The 16205-nt window shown below is 36.8% G+C and overlaps 1 protein-coding gene across 1 annotated transcript in view; it reads right to left on the bottom strand.

Annotated features, from left to right (window-relative positions):
- The window catches only part of CEP89 (centrosomal protein 89), a 186408-nt gene that overhangs the window by 163213 nt on the left and 6990 nt on the right, over nucleotides 1–16205 (bottom strand). The window contains exons 3-4 of the mRNA XM_043986041.1: nucleotides 7235–7396; nucleotides 5530–5737 (exon numbers count right to left, since the gene is read on the bottom strand). Of these exons, the coding sequence (XP_043841976.1) occupies nucleotides 5530–5737; nucleotides 7235–7396 (370 nt within the window). The remainder of the gene's footprint in view (nucleotides 1–5529; nucleotides 5738–7234; nucleotides 7397–16205) is intronic.

The following is a 16205-nucleotide window of genomic DNA, read 5'->3' on the forward strand; positions in this document are numbered from 1 at the left end:
TCTCTTCATCTCTCCCTCTTAAGACCCTAAGTTTTCCTCAAAACTCAGCCCAGTATCAGCTTCTGTGTAAGATCTTTCTTCCCTGAACTGCTTCCCTGTCCCCATTTTCTGGTACTTTCCCCCTAGAAATTACTTTGTATCTATTTATATTTAATTTTCAATGTACATGTTATCCCTTCTTCTTTCCGAGAATGTAAATTCCTTGAGACCATTTTTGTTTGTTTCCAGAGACTGGTTCAATGCCTGGGCACCCTGTAAGTGCTTAATAAATATCTGCTGAATAAAAAATAAATAAATAAAAGGCAGGTACCAGGGCTTCTTTAAGAACAAAGTAAGAGGTGAATACTTAATAGCTGAACGACTGAAAGCATAGATTTTATATCATAGCAATGATTACAAGAGGCTAATGAGAAGGCACTGAACATTATACAGTCAGGGGCAGCTAGGTGGCTCAGTGGAAAAAGCACTGGCCTTGGATTCAAGAGCACCTGAGTTCAAATCCAGACTCAGACACTTGACACTACCTGTGTGACCTTGGGCAAGTCACTTAACCCTCATTGCCCCATTAAAAAAACAGAACAAGGGGGCAGCTAGGTGGCGCAGTGGATAAAGCACCGGCCCTGGATTCAGGAGTACCTGAGTTCAAATCCGGCCTCAGACATTTGACACTTACTAGCTGTATGACCCTGGGCAAGTCACTTAACCCCCATTGCCCTGCAAAAAAAAAAAACAAAAAAAAAAACAGAACAAAACATTATACAGTCAAGTTTCCTTCCCTAGCCCTAACAGTCCTCAAAAAATTTCATTTCAAACAACTAGAGAGAAGTCTAAACGGTCAAAGTCAAAACAAAACTTCCTGATAAAGTTCAAGTTCCACTCTGAAATGACGACTAGATTATGGTAGAGCCAAGATGGCAGAGTAAAGTCAGGGACTCACCTGAGCTCTCTCTTTCTTTTTCTTTCTTTTTGTGTTTTGTTTTTTTGGTGAGGCAAATGGGGTTAAGTGACTTGCCTAGGGTCACACAGCTAGTACGTGTCAAGTGTCCAAGGCCGGATTTGAACTCGGGTCCTCCTGACTCCAGGGCTGGTGCTTTATCCACTGCGCCACCTAGCTGCCCCTCACCTGAGCTTTCTCAAATTCCCCTTCAGAAAATGTTTAAAATAACAACTCAAAATGAATTATGAAGTGGCAGAACCAGAAAAGGAGCAAGGTGAAACAATTTTCAAGCAAAAGACAACTTAGAAGGTCGGCAGGAAAGGTCTGTCTCACTAAGGTAAGAAGGGAACACAGTCCAAAGTGTGCTGCAACTCTGCAGGCTGCACCCCAGCAAGCCAGCAGCAAGTCTTGGAAACAAATAAATATGCGGCAGTGGCTTCTGAAACTCTCAGGCCAGAAACCATAAGGGAGTCAAAAAACTTGTCAGAAGGTGATTACAAAAGACCCTTTGTTGATGTTGGATGCTGGACTCTGTTGCACTGCCCATAAGCAGTTTCAGGTTGCAGTCGCAAGGCAAGAAAGAACAAGGAGCAGGAACCTGAACACTGTTCTAAGGCACATAAAAGTGCTTATGGTCACCCAAAGACTAGAGCATAGGCCAGGACAGTAGGGACCGCAGCTGTCCTTAGATCATACCACCTCAAATGAACTGAAAATTTAGAGACCACCAGAACTGTCTCTGAAAACAGCAACACAAAAAAGCTGAACCTTGCAACAGTGCCCCCTCCACTCTGGGAAGAAAGCCCAAGTTAAAAGTCAAGAAATAATATGAGAAAATAACAGAAAAGAACCTGATGTTATGAAGTTATTATCATGACAGGGAATATCAAAACACAAACTCAATAGAAAAAAGTGTCAAAACAACTACATGCAAAGTGTCGAAGAAAAATGTAAATTTGTCTCAGGCCCATAAAGAATTGACAGAAGAACTCAAAAGGGTTTTGAAACATCAAATAAGAGAGGTAGAGGAAAAACTGGGAAAATAAAGGACTTACACAAGAAAACCATGAAAAAAAAAATCAATAGCTTGGTAAAGGAAACACAAAAAAAATACTTAAATACCTTAAAAAAAATACCTTAAAAAACAGAATAGGCCAAATGGTAAAAGAGATACAAAAATCTAATGAGGATCAACTGTGAAAAGCAAAATTGGTTAAATGAAAAAAGAGGTACAAAATTAACTGGAGAAGAATACTTTAAAAAGCAGAATTGGCCACATAGAAAAAGAGGCACAAAAATTCACTGAAAGGAAGAACTCCTTAAAAAGTAAAATTGACCACATGGAAAAGGAGGTAGAAAAGTCCACTGAAGAAAATAATTCCTTAAAAATTAGAATTGGGGGGTTGGGGGGGGGCAGCTAGGTGGTGCAGTGGATAGAGCACTGGCCCTGGAGTCAGGAAGAGCTGAGTTCAAATCCAACCTCAGACACTTAACACTTACCAACTGTGTGACCCTGGGCAAGTCACTTAACCCCAATTGCCTCACCAAAAAAAAAATTAGAATTGGGCAATTGGATGCTAATGCCTCCATGACACATCAAGAAACAATCAAATCAAATAAAAAGAATTTTAAAAAATACAGAAAATGTGAAATCTCTCATTAGAAAAACAACTGACCTGGAAAATAGATCCAGGAGAGATCGTTTAAGAATTATTGGATTAAAACACCAGCCCTGGATTCAGGAGGACCCGAGTTTAAATCCGGCCTCAGACACTTAACACTTGCTAGCTGTGTGACCTTGGGCAAGTCACTTAACCCCAATTGCCTCGCCAGGGGAAAAAAAAAAAGAATTATTGCACTACCTGAAAGCAATAATCTTAAAGAGGGTCTGGATATCACCTTTCAAGAAATTATCACGGAAAATTGCCCTGATATTCTAGAGCCAAAGGGCAAAACAGAAATTGAAATAAGTCACCAATTACTTCCTGAAAGAGAACCCAAAATGAAAACTCCCAGAAATAATATAACCAAATTCCAGAGCTCCCAGGACAAAGAGAAAATACTACAAGCAGCCAGAAAGAAACAATTCAAATATCATGGAGCCACAGTCAGTATAACACAAGATTTTGCAGCTCCTACATTAAAAGACCAGGAGCTTGGAAAATTCATATCCTAGAGAGCAAGGACCTAGGATTACAACCAAGAACCACCCACCCAGCAAAAATAAGTATAATGCTTCAGGGGGAAAAAAATCAGCATTCAATGAAATAGAAAGACTCAAGAGAAGCATAAAAAGGTAAACATGAAAGAGAAATCATAAGGGATTCAATAAGGTTAAACTGTTTATATTCCTACATGGGAAGATGATATTTTTAACTCCTAAGAACTTTCTCTATTAGGGCAGTTAGAAGATATATGCATAGACAGAGGGCACAGGTCTGAGTTGAATGTGATGGGATGATTATCTAAAAAAATAAAATTAAGGGTTAAGAAAGAGGAATGCACCAGGAGGAGGGGAAAGGAAGAAGTAGAATGGGGTAACTATCTCACATAAAAGAGGCACAAAAGCTATCTATAGTCATGAAAAAGTGCTCTAAATCTCTATGGATTAGAGAAATGCAAATTAAAACAATTCTGAAGTATCACCTTATATCTATCAGATTGGGTAAAATGACAGTAAAGGAAATTACAAATATTGATAGGGATGTGGGAAAATTGGGACACTAATGAACTGTTGGTAGAGTTGTGAACTGATCTAACTATTGTAGAGAGCAATTTGAAACTATGCCCAAAGATTTATAAAACTGTACATACCCTTTGACCCAGCAATACTCAAAGAGATTTTTGAAAAAAGAAAAAAGAAAAAAAAGAAAAGAAAAAAGACCTATATGTACAAAAATATTTATAGCAGCTCCTTCTGTGCTGGCAAAGAAGTGGAAATTGAGGAGCTGCCCATCAAATGGGGAATGGCTAAACAAGTTATGGTAGATGATTGCGATGGAGTACTATTATGCTCTAAGAAATGATCAGAAGGATGCTTTCAGAAAAACCTAGGAAGACTTACATGAACTGATGCAAAGTGAAGTGAGCAAAACTAAGAGAACGTTGTATGTGGTAACAGCAATATTTTATGATGATCAACTGTGAATGACTTAGCTATTCTCAGTAAATAGAAAATTAGGTTTGAGTAACAAAGAATAGCCCGATATTATTAACTTTATGTGGAAAATATAAATTGAGAAGAAAAGATAGGAATTAAATCAAAACAATCAGCATGGTACGACAAAAAATTCTGAATTTATAGTCATAGGAACTGGTTTGAATCTGGACTGTGCTATATACTGTTGATGTAATCTAATCAAGTCACTTAAACTCTCTTGGTCTCCATTTCCCCATCCCTTTCATTTCTAAATCCTTCATAGAGGATCAAAGAAGATAATATTTGTTAAAAAAAAAAAACAAACTTTTAAATAATACAGTAAAATACTGTATAACTATCAGCTTTTATTATGATGATAATCCTAATGTTTTTCAAACACCTACTACAAAACAGGGCACTAATTACAAGTAACACAGTCATAAAAAAGTTTAACCTTCAGTCATTGATTTAGGAGACTAAAGTAGTAAAGTTTCAGTTAATTAATACTGATGATCTCAGATTTCACAGCAATTACAAAAAAAGAGTTTGAAAAACACCCTAAATGCCTTACAAAATGTTTGACTAAGCAAACTGTGATATGTAAACATGACAGAATACTATATTTACAAAAATGACAAATGTATTCTTTCACAATGACAAATAGTCTAAGACTATGTCAAATGAATACTTGAAATAATTTTGAAGAGCCTGAAACAGAATTCAAAAGGTGATCACTGCGATGATGTGTACAAATATTCTTTTGAGGGGCAGCTAGGTGGCACAGTGGAAAGAGCACTGGTCCTGGATTCAGGACCTGAGTTCAAATCCGGCCTCAGACACATGACACTTACTAGCTGTGTGACCCTGGGCAAGTCACTTAACCCCAACTGCCTCACCAAAAAAAAAAAAAAATCTTTTTAATATGGCCCATATGGGAATTTGTTTTGCTCTACTATACGTGTTTATAAAAGGGGTTTGGTTTTTCTTGAATTCTCAAAGTTGGGAAGATGGGGAGGAGGGAAAGGAAGGTGGAAGGAAATGAGGATCTTTGAAAATAAAATTTAATTAGAAAAAAACATGTGAATGGACAGTATAGTTCAGAATAGAATTTGAGCAATCTGAAATTTATGGTTGGGATTTTGTTGTTTGTTTACATTTATAATTTTTAAAAAGGAAGCAATTCATGTTGAAAAAAATTACCATCAATAACAAAACAAATTAACAATTCTTTTTTTTTTTTTTTGCAGGGCATTGAGGGTTAAGTGACTTGCCCAGGGTCACACTGCTAGTTAAGTGTCAAGTGTCTGAAACCGGATTTGAACTCAGGGAGTCCTGAATCCAGGGCCGGTGCTTTATCCACTGCACCACCTAGCTGCCCAACAATTCTGTAAGTAACTCACTACAGAAAAGTTTTCAGGGTATAGAAATTCTCTACGATGAAAGAAATAAATACCTTGTTATTTTGGTGAGGAACAGCATAAATAGCATCCTCAAAATTGTTTTCTTTTTTCTGAGTACTTAGCTCAACATGTTTACTATCACCGTCAGAGAGATATGGCTCAACATCTTCATCTTCATCTTCATCTTCATCCTCACTATAGTCTGACATTTTAAAGGCTGGTAAAGAATATCTTTTTTCCTGTTCTTCTAGCCACTCTGGTCTATAAACGGAAGCATAATATTTTAAAAGTTAAAAATAAAGCATCTAATACTTCAAATCTGATACTTCATATTCTAAAATGAAAAACAGTCTATGGAAACAGTTCATACCACAAGCATCTAAGAATGTTAATATATGTAAGAAAGAAAAATTCTAATCTTAATATATTTTCATAAACTACATGAAAATAATTCTTCATATCTTTATTTTGAAACAAAATCTACAGGAATCTCAAATTTGGCCACATCTACCATGAGCTAGAATTATTAAAGCATAAGAAAACTTTGCCCAAGAATGCCAAGAAGGAAGAAAATGTTTAAGGAAAATTTGCTAGGACTAATTGATGAGATTTATCTAAATTTAAATAATAACAGACCATGATAAAGGTTGGGGGTTTTTTTTCCTCATGCCTTAAACAAATGGTTCTGGTGCCAAGCACAAAATATATTTAGTTTTCAGTGGAATATGAAGGTCCATCTTAAGGAAAATTCTGTTCTTAGTAGGTGAGCTAATCAAATGACAAAGCCCACTGACTCTCCTTCACAATGGTTACAAATGTCCCCTTCTCGACTTATGATGACAAATGCTATCCATCCCCCAGAGAAAGAACTGATGGTGTCTGAATACAGACTGAAACACAATTTTTTTTTACTTTATTTTTCTTGAAATCTTTTTGTCTGTTCACTTTCATAACATGGCTAATATAGAAATGTTTTAGATGACTATCCATGTATAACCTATATGAAATTGCTTGCCTTCTCAAAGGTGGGGGGTGGAGAAGGGAGAGAATCTGGAATTCAAAGTTTTTAAAATGGATGTTAAAATTTGTTTTGGGGCAGCTAGGTGGCACAGTAGATAGAGCACCAGCCCTAGATTCAGGAGGACCCGAGTTCAAATCTGGCCTCAGATACTTGACACTTACTAGCTGTGTGACCCTGGGCAAGTCACTTAACCCCAATTGCCTCATCCAAAAAAAAAATTGTTTTTACATGTAATTGGGGAAAAACAAAATACTAAATAACAATATCAGAGCTTGGGAAAAACAAACTGTCCTCTCCTCTACACTGACACTATTACCAACCTAGAAAAGGACTCTCACCTTTCAAACAGACTATAGCAATAGCTTCTTAACTGTCTTTCCTCCCTCCAGTCTTCCCCCTTTGTCCAGGCACTGTGCTAAGCACTGGGGTTACAACTGAATCTTGCACCATACATGCTGAATCCCCAGACCAGAATATAAACTTCTTGACATGTATCTGAAGCAATTAGCAAAGATCCTTATAATGTAATTACTGTTGAAGTAAACTGAGCTAACAAAAGAGCTCTACTTTCATCCAATATTTATTTATTCAGCTATCTGGTGAAACTCCATATTGGAGAGGAAAAGGGGCCAGCCTCCTTTCAATCTGCCGTAATGAAAATTATAGTATTAATATTTTCCACAAAAAACCCCTAGGGTTAGCTGTTACAAGAATAAAAAATAAAAATATCAAGCTACCCAGATCTAAACTCAGTTACAGTCGCATATGGCTCAATGACACCACCATCTCCTTCCAGGTATGTTGTATCACTTTCAGAATGTGATCGATGATTAGGCTGAGGAATAGCAAAAGTCCGTCCAGTTAATGTGGACACTAGAATGGCTGCAGCAAGGGCAGATCTAGACAAGATATAAATATAAAACAGTTAAACATTAATCCATGAAGATTCTGAAGGCATATTTTAGTACCTCAACAAAACAAAAAAATGATACTTATATAACATAGAAAGACAATAGTTATATATTTACATACATAATATCACCTTTGTAGTAGAAAGATCAGTTGAAAATATATAAAAATATGTGTATAATTAGAGTTCATTAAAATGAATTAATTTTTAAATTCATTAAAATGTACACAATTAAAGAATTCATTAAAAAATATATCATTCTAAGTTTCTGACAAGATATATATTAGATAGTCTACAATTAATTTTTTAAAATTTTGGCACAGGGTCAGCTAGGTAGCACAGTGAATAGAGCACTGACCCTGGATTCAGGAGGACCTGAGTTCAAATCCGATCTCAGGCACTTGACACTTACTAGCTGTGTGACCCTGGGCAAGTCACTTAACCCTCATTGCCCTGCCCCCCCAAAAAAAGCATAAGAAGAAAAGAACAATGAATTAATATTAATGATGCCCAAAACAATGAAGCTTCACAAAAAGCAGAGTACAAGAAATAAAGGAAGATCTGACAGCAGTAAAGAACTGACACGTTTGCTGGGTTTTTTTTAAGGTAGTAAGATTAGATGATAATAAAGTTCAACAACATAGTTAATATAAATAAACATTTTAAGAGAAATAGAATTGTACTGCTGGACTTTCTTGCCTTCTTTGTAGAGACAGATGTACCATGGGTGTGGAGAATTACATTCTGTAATATTATTCATTACTCAAGATGTCTAGCAATTTCTGATTCTTTTCTCAATGACAGCATTCACAATGTATAGGCATGAGGTTTTTTATCTAATATATAAGCCATTGGCCCCTCTCAAACTTAGTTAAGAGCTTAAATATTAATTTATTTGAATCAAATAAGATATGGACCCTGTACTCATAGAATTTATAATCTAATCAGAAAGATATAACAGACATGAATAGCTATAATACAAAAGGTAACATTCACGAGAGAGACATAAAATGCTGTGCCAGGTCCAAGAAAGAATGAATAATTCCTGATTTGGGGGAAAGAGGGGGGATCAGAAAAGGCTTCATGAAAAAGGTGGTATTTAAGTAAGGTCTTAAAGGATGGTTAGAAATTCAACAGACAGCCATGGGAGAAAGGCATTTAAGGCACAGGAATGCAAAAAGGCACAAAGGTAGAAAAAGATGAAACATACATAGGAGATTATAAATAGCCCTGTTTGACTAGAGTGTAGAGTGGAAGGAGATAAAGCTGGAAAGATAGGGCAGCCAGATTGTGGAGGACCCTGAATCCCAGACTAAATAGTTGGAACTTTAATTCTAAATATAGAAACAATAAATTTGGTTTCCTAAATAAATTTACCTACAAAGAAAAAAACAAAACCAAAACACACTAACCAGCATATATATATATATAAATATATATATATATATATATATATAAATGTGTGTGTGTGTGTGTATATATATATATAATGTATATATAATGTGTATATATAATGTGTATATATAATGTGTATATATATATATATTTCAGTACTTTTGGCAGTTATATTTCTCAGCACAAAGTTAATAAATTAGCATTCTCACTCATCAATTGTCTCTTCAATTCAAAATGCATTTATTAAATATTTTCTATATGAAAAGTACTAAGACACAGTATCCACAACATTGTGTGATGATTAACTTAACTCTTCTCAGTAATACAATGATCCAAAATAATTCCAAAGGACTCATGATGGAAAATGCTCTCCACATCCAGAAAAAAGAACTGTAGAATCTGGATGCAGATTGAACCACGCTGTTTCTACTTTTTTTGGGTTTTGTTTTATTTTTTGAGGTTTTTCCCTTTTGTTCTGATTCTTTTTTCACAACATGACGAATTCAGAAATATGTTTAATGTGATTGTACATATATAACCTATATCAGATTGCTTGCTATCTTTGGGAGGTGGGAGGAAAGGAAGAAAAATTTGGAACTAGAAATCTTATAAAAACAAATGTTGGAAACTACCTCTACATGTAACTAGAAAAAATAAAATATTTTTATGATTAAAAAAAGAGTACTAAGGATACATGGATGAAAACAACACAATCTTTGCTTTAAAGGAGCTAATGGGGGCAGCTAGGTGGCACAGCAGATAAAGCATGGGCCCTGGATTCGGGAGGATCTGAGTTCAAATCCAGATTCAGACACTTGACATTTACTAGGTGTGTGACCCTGGGCAAGTTACTTAACTCTCACTACTCCAGAAAAAAAAAAAAAGGAGCTAATGATCTTCTATGGAGAAAGAGACATATCAGTTAGTTTAACCTGTGATTTCTTTGGTACAGTCATTATGTCTCAAACCATTTATAGAGTTGCTCAGAGTTGGTCAGAACTAGGAGACTAGGAGCCTTTAAATGATTTGCCCATGGTCAATTGACCAGTTAGTGTCAGAGGCAAGATTTAAAAAGAGTTAGTCTTCCTAACTCCAAGCCTAGGACTCTTAAAAACTACACGGCTAATTCTTAGTAAAAAGACACGTACCCCCAAAAACCACTGTGTATGTTATAAGTACACAAGTTAATATGCACAGGAATCCATACAAGAGGCCAGAGAGAAATGGGATTTCAGTTTGAGAGAGATGAAAGCTTCATGAAAGAAGTGGCACATGAGCTAAGTCTTAAAGAAAAGAAAAGAATTTCAAGAAGTAGAAATAGGGAAGGAGGACACTGCATAAAGAGATAACAGGAGTGCATATGTACAAAGGTAGAAGAGTGAAGAACAAAGGATTGCATGTTAAGGAGTTTGTGTGAAATAAGGCTGGAAATAGGTTGGACTGACATTGTACAGCACCTCAAAGGTCTCTGGAAATTTGCTGTGAATCACTCATCCATAATCTAATCACTCCTCTGGAAACTGACAAAAGTCAAGTTTCTGAACCCAAACAAGCACTAATTATCTGCCAGACACCCAGAGTAACTCTACCAAATATGGGCATTTTTTGAGAGTAAGTCTAAATGGATGGTCGAAGCACACAGACATCCTCCCTCTCTCTTTTTCACCATCCTAACTATGATAACAAAGACACTCTTGCAGAAGATTCTAGACAGAAAGTTGTGGGTTTGTTGGTTTTTTTACCAAATTCTTAATATAATTAGGGTTCGGTATATTTCCTAAATAGCCATTAAAATAATTTTTAAAATAGAATGAGGGGCAGCTAGGTGGCGCAGTGGATAAAGCACCGGCCCTGGATTCAGGAGTTCTTGAGTTCAAATCCGGCCTCAGACACTTGACACTTACTAGCTGTGTGATCCTGGGCAAGTCACTTAACCCCCATTGCCCCGCACAAAAAAAAAAAAAAGAAATGAGAAAAATTCTGTAATAACTCTCAGCTGTCATTGTTCAAACCATGTTTTCTGACCCACATTCCCTTATTTCCTTTACCTCAACCTAACCTCTACAACATCCCACTCTAAAGCAACCCAAACCCTTCCAATGTGCTCTCTGGAATGCCAGCTCCATAGGGAACAAACTTGCTTTCATCTTAAACCTTTTCCTTTCTCACTCATTTCATCTTCTTATATTTACTGAAGCCTGCCTCATTCCTGATGACACAGCTTCCCCAGTCACCCTTTTCAGCACTACCTCACACCTAAACCTGATGATTAGCTAATATAATGAAAAGGGAAATAATAAATGTTGGAGATGTGGAAAAATTGGAACACTAATGAATTGTTGGTGGAGTTGTGAACTGATCCAACAATTCTGGAGAACAATTTGAAACTATGCCCAAAGGGCTAAAAAACTCTGCAAACCCTTTAACCCAACAATACCACTAACTGGTCTGTATCCCAAAGAGACCATAAAAACTGGAAAAGGACCCACATGTACAAAAATATTTATTATAGCAGTTCTTTTTGTGGTGGGAAAGAATTGTAAATTGAGGGGATGCCCATCAATTGGGGAATGGCTGAAGAAGTTGTAGTATATGAATGTAATGGAATACTACTGTGCTACAGGATATGATGAGCAGGAAGATTTTAAAAAAACCTGGAAAGGCTTACATGAATTGATGCTGACCCTGGAGAACACTGTACACAATACCAACAACACTGTGTGATAATCAACTGTGATAAACTTAGCTCTTCCCAGCAATACAATTATCAAAGACAATTCCAAAAGACTCATGATGGAAAAAGGTCTCCATATCCAGAAAAAGAACTATGGAGTCTGAATGCAGATTGAAACATCTATTTTCACTTTATTTGTCTGGGGGGTGGGGGGTTGTTTTCTCTTTCTTGTGGTTTTTCCCTTTTGTTCTGATTCTTCTTTCACAACACGACTAATATGGAAATATGTTTAATATGATTTTACATATATAACTTAGATTGCTTATGTGAGACTATTATTAATATTACAGGGGCTGGCAAAGTCATTGCTAATGGAGAATTTATTAAAGATCTTTTATCTGCCTTGAAGCTTCCATCTGCTCTAGCTATTGTTCATTGTCCTGCTAACATAGGAAAAAAGTGACCCTGTCTCAAAAGGGAATAAGTGAACTGCTGCTGCTGCTAAGCTTGCTGCTTTGGAAGCCCCTGAACATGTATTTATTTAACCTCTCATCTCCTGATGATGGTTCTATTTCTCTTACTTACAATAAATCTGAAGCAGGTACATGGAAAAAGAAATTCAAGGCTAAAGAGGTCAATGGGATCTGGGTGACTTCGGAGGGAAAGCCGCTTCTCCCCTGGAGTTTCTACCACCAGGTATGCCTAGCTATTCATAGAATAGGCCATTTTGGCACACAAGGAACTGTGGACTCAGTAAAAAGAGCTTGGAATGCCCCTGGAGTTACTAATATGGTCTCTAGGGTTTGTGCCTCTTGCCAGCCTGTCAAACTTGCAATCAACATGCCTTCCCAGCTAAAGTTTATGGAGGGCTCCTTTAGCACATACACCTTTTGAACATTTACAAACTGATTATATCACAATGCCTAAGGCAGGACGTTATAAATTTTGTCTTGTTATAGTTGATCAATTAACTCTTCGGATGGAGGCGTTGCCCAGCTCCAGAGCCACAGCTGCCTTTGTTGCAAAAATTCTCCTTAAAGAGATTGTTTCTTGCTTTGGTCCACCTGCCCACATTGATTCTGACAAAGGCACACACATTTTGCTGATAGTGTTCCATCCCAAATTTATTCTTTCCTGGGAGTAACTCCAAAGTTCCATACACCCTATCACCCACAAAGCTCAGCCAGGTGCAACGTATGAATAAAGAGCTTAAGAGTATGACTGGCAAATTGTGCACTGAAACTCATTTGAAGCGGCCTGATGTTCTACCCTTGGCACTGTTCTATTTGCACAGCAGGCCAAGAGAAGAACCACCTTTTGAGATACTTTTTGGCCATCCCCCTACCCAAGCAAAACCTTTTTCCCCAGTATATACATCATTGGTGGGGGGAGATGCCACTGTTGCTTCCTATATACAGGAATTACAAGCGAGGCTATGTGAACTCCACGAAGCAGGGGCAGCAGTACAGGCTGGCCCCTTTGACTTCTCCTTACGTGATTTGAGAGCAGGAGACAATGTATACATTAAAAATTTTCAGCAGACTAGTGGTACTCAACCAGCTTGGGAAGGTCCTTTCCAGGTATTGCTAACAACTCTGACTACCATTAAAATCGGAGAGAAGGATTTGTGGCTCTATTGCTCCCACGTAAAACCAGTACCAGCACATGTGGACTATTGAATTTCATTGGCTCTTATTCTTCCATGTGTATTTTGTTCTATTCAACTATCACTCTATTTTTGAACCAATGGAAAATGGTTTTAATTTCATAATACAACATTAATTCTGGAAGTATTGTTCTCCCATATTCTAAATTGTTTGTTTTTCCAACTGATTATTTGATCAAATTCTATAAAGTATTTCCTTGGTAAATTGGTTGCCATGGCAAGTGTAAATTAATTCTAGAAGTATTATGTTTGTTAAGCTTAAAAAAAGTTATTATTTGGAATTATTGCATATTGTATATTATATTCTGAGTCAAAGCAAATTCATATTTTTTGCTGTCATTATTATTCTCAATTGTTAAATCCATATGAGACTTGGATTATGAGAATTTACCATTTGAGACATTAATTGCCTTTATTCTGAGTTAAGAGATCAGAGCAGCCAAGATGCCAGCCATCCAATTAGAGGAATACATACAAGAGGAGGCACTGAACTGTCACAGAAGGGGAGACACGCACAAAGTCTAGGTATTGCACTGCCTTGGGAAAAGCCGAGAGAATGGCTATTGGCAAGAGTTAAGGTTGGATTCTCTTGGGTTTAATCTTCCCCCACATAGCACCGGATGGCCAGGCTATGCGATCTCATTCTACGCCTGACTTCGATTCCCCTCCTATATGCCTGATGCCATGAACATCTCAATCCTATGCATCTGATTAAGCCTGAGTCAGTTTCCCCTCAACATACAAAGTTTGGCAATGCTCATTTCTTTTCTTTTTGCCCTTTTATGGTAACCCCATAATTATCTCAGATGTCATGTTGGATTTGGCCTTGACATCTGTTACCAGTTATATTAGATTCTTTAATTTCTCATAATGGCATGAGGATAATTAGGCAGATGATGCAAAAAGTGATGAAACAAAGATAAAAAAATTCTTTTTTTTCTTTTCAGCAACAAACATTTATTTTATTTTCCATTTACATGTAAGGGTAGTTTTCAACATTCATTTTCATAAGATTTAGAGTTCCAAATTTTTCTTCCTCCCTCCCTCCCTTTCCTCCCCCCTCCACAAGATCGCAATCAGGTTATATATGTACAATCCACAAGTGTTCTTTTTATCAGTTTTTTCTATAGGGGTGCATTAGTAAGCTTCCTCATTAGTTCCTTGGGATTGTCTTGGATCATTGCACTGCTGAGAGTAGTTAAGTCATTCACAATTGCTCATTAAACAATACTGCTGTCGCTACGCACAATGTCCTCTCAGAAAAATTCTTTTCTTAATTAATAATTGTCTTCTTAATTTATTCCCCACAGGAGGGTTTACAGTAATATTAACTTTAAAAAAATCAATTTTTGTTTTTATTATATCTCTAAAAGATGCTGAATTTCCTTAGACATGTTTTTGAGAACTCTCATTGTTTGATTTGCTTATTGGCAAAGTTATTTAAAGTTGTGTTAAGATCAATTTTGTAGGAAATTTTCCAGCTGCTGAGTCTTTCTAGCTGATTATCAGTATCTAAAACACCTGACTTTTTTTTTTTTTTTACAACCACACCTGAGACCATGCCCAGGATCCAGAGCCAGAATCCAGAGCTATACCCAGAGGACATCCCAAGAATCATCTGAGAAAAGATTTCTAAAGACTTGAATGGACATTTTTCTGTTTTCCCTTTCCCATTGTATACACTATTTGTAATGTCCGACTACTAAAGGGGAGTGCCCTCTTTAGTTTTTGTCAATGCTTCCCTCAACTTCTTTTTTTATTCCCTTTACATTGTTAGTCATAAGTATGTGTAATGTTATTGCTTCATTTAAGGAAATTCTTGTTCCTTAATGAAGCACAGGGGAAAGTGTAAAAATATTATTAATATTACAGGGTCCCCCTGCTGTGTGAGCAGGAGACTGTGTGTGAATAGGCCCCCTGCTGTGTGAGCATGTGACCACCCTCAACCAATCAGTTTGAAGCAGTGTATAAGGCAGTTGGTTTTGGGAGTTGGTGGTGGGAACCTCATGGGGGTGGCAGCTGAACCAGGAGTGGTTGAGGTAGTTAAGGGTTTTCCTATTCTTTCAGAGATACTTGTTCTCTCTTTGCTAACCTCTAATACATTTTAATAAATGTTTAACACCTAAACTGTTCAACTGTTGTCCTAGTTAGCTTTCCCCACAAGGGGACGGGCAGGGTGACCACACACATTTAGTTCTACCCGTCACACTTGCTATCTTGGGGAGGTGGGAGTTAAGGGAGGAGAGGAGAAAAATCTGAACACAAAGTCTTACAAAAATAAATGTTGAAAACTGTCTTTACATGTAGTTGGGAAAAAAATAAAATTCTATTAAGAAGAAAAAGGAAATAAGATTGAAGGGGAAAAAAGAATCATAATTAATTTCTTATTTAGCTACTGTACACACAGAAACCTCAATGATTTACACAATATTAGTCACTCTAAATTTTGAAGAAATTATATGTAATAATTGTTTAAAACCTAATTGTTACTCTATGTATTTGGGTAACTCATCAGTAAAATGTATTTACTATTGTGGGGAAAAAAACACACAGAAATTTTTAAAAAAAAGGCTAAACTCCTTGGAAAAGCTCTCTAGATGCCCTGACTTTATTTCCTATCTGTAGTCTGGATTCTGAACTCATCATTCAACTGAAACTACTCTCTCCAAAATTACTTAATGATCTCTTAATCACCACTTCTATTAGCCTTTTCTTAATGTTCATCCTGTTGACCTCTCTACAGCCTCTGACACTAACCATCACCCTCTTGTCTTTGATACTCTCTTCTCTAGATTTTTGTGACACTGGTTCTCTCTTCATTCTCCCTCCACCTGGCTGAACTTTCCTCAGTCTCCTTTGCTAGCTAGATCATTATCTGGGTAATGCCTTCCAACAAGATGTTTCCCCCAAAACTCCAGCCATCTTGGCCCTTTTCTCTTTTTCCTCTATACTATCCTACTTAGTGATCTAAGCAGCTCCAATGGACTCAATTACCATCTCTATGCAAATGGTTTTCAGGCTCATGTCTCTAACTGCTACTGGACACCTCAAACTGATGATCCT

Source organism: Dromiciops gliroides, chromosome 2 (assembly GCF_019393635.1).
Source record: "Dromiciops gliroides isolate mDroGli1 chromosome 2, mDroGli1.pri, whole genome shotgun sequence".
In the NCBI taxonomy this organism is placed as follows: Eukaryota; Metazoa; Chordata; class Mammalia; order Microbiotheria; family Microbiotheriidae; genus Dromiciops; species Dromiciops gliroides.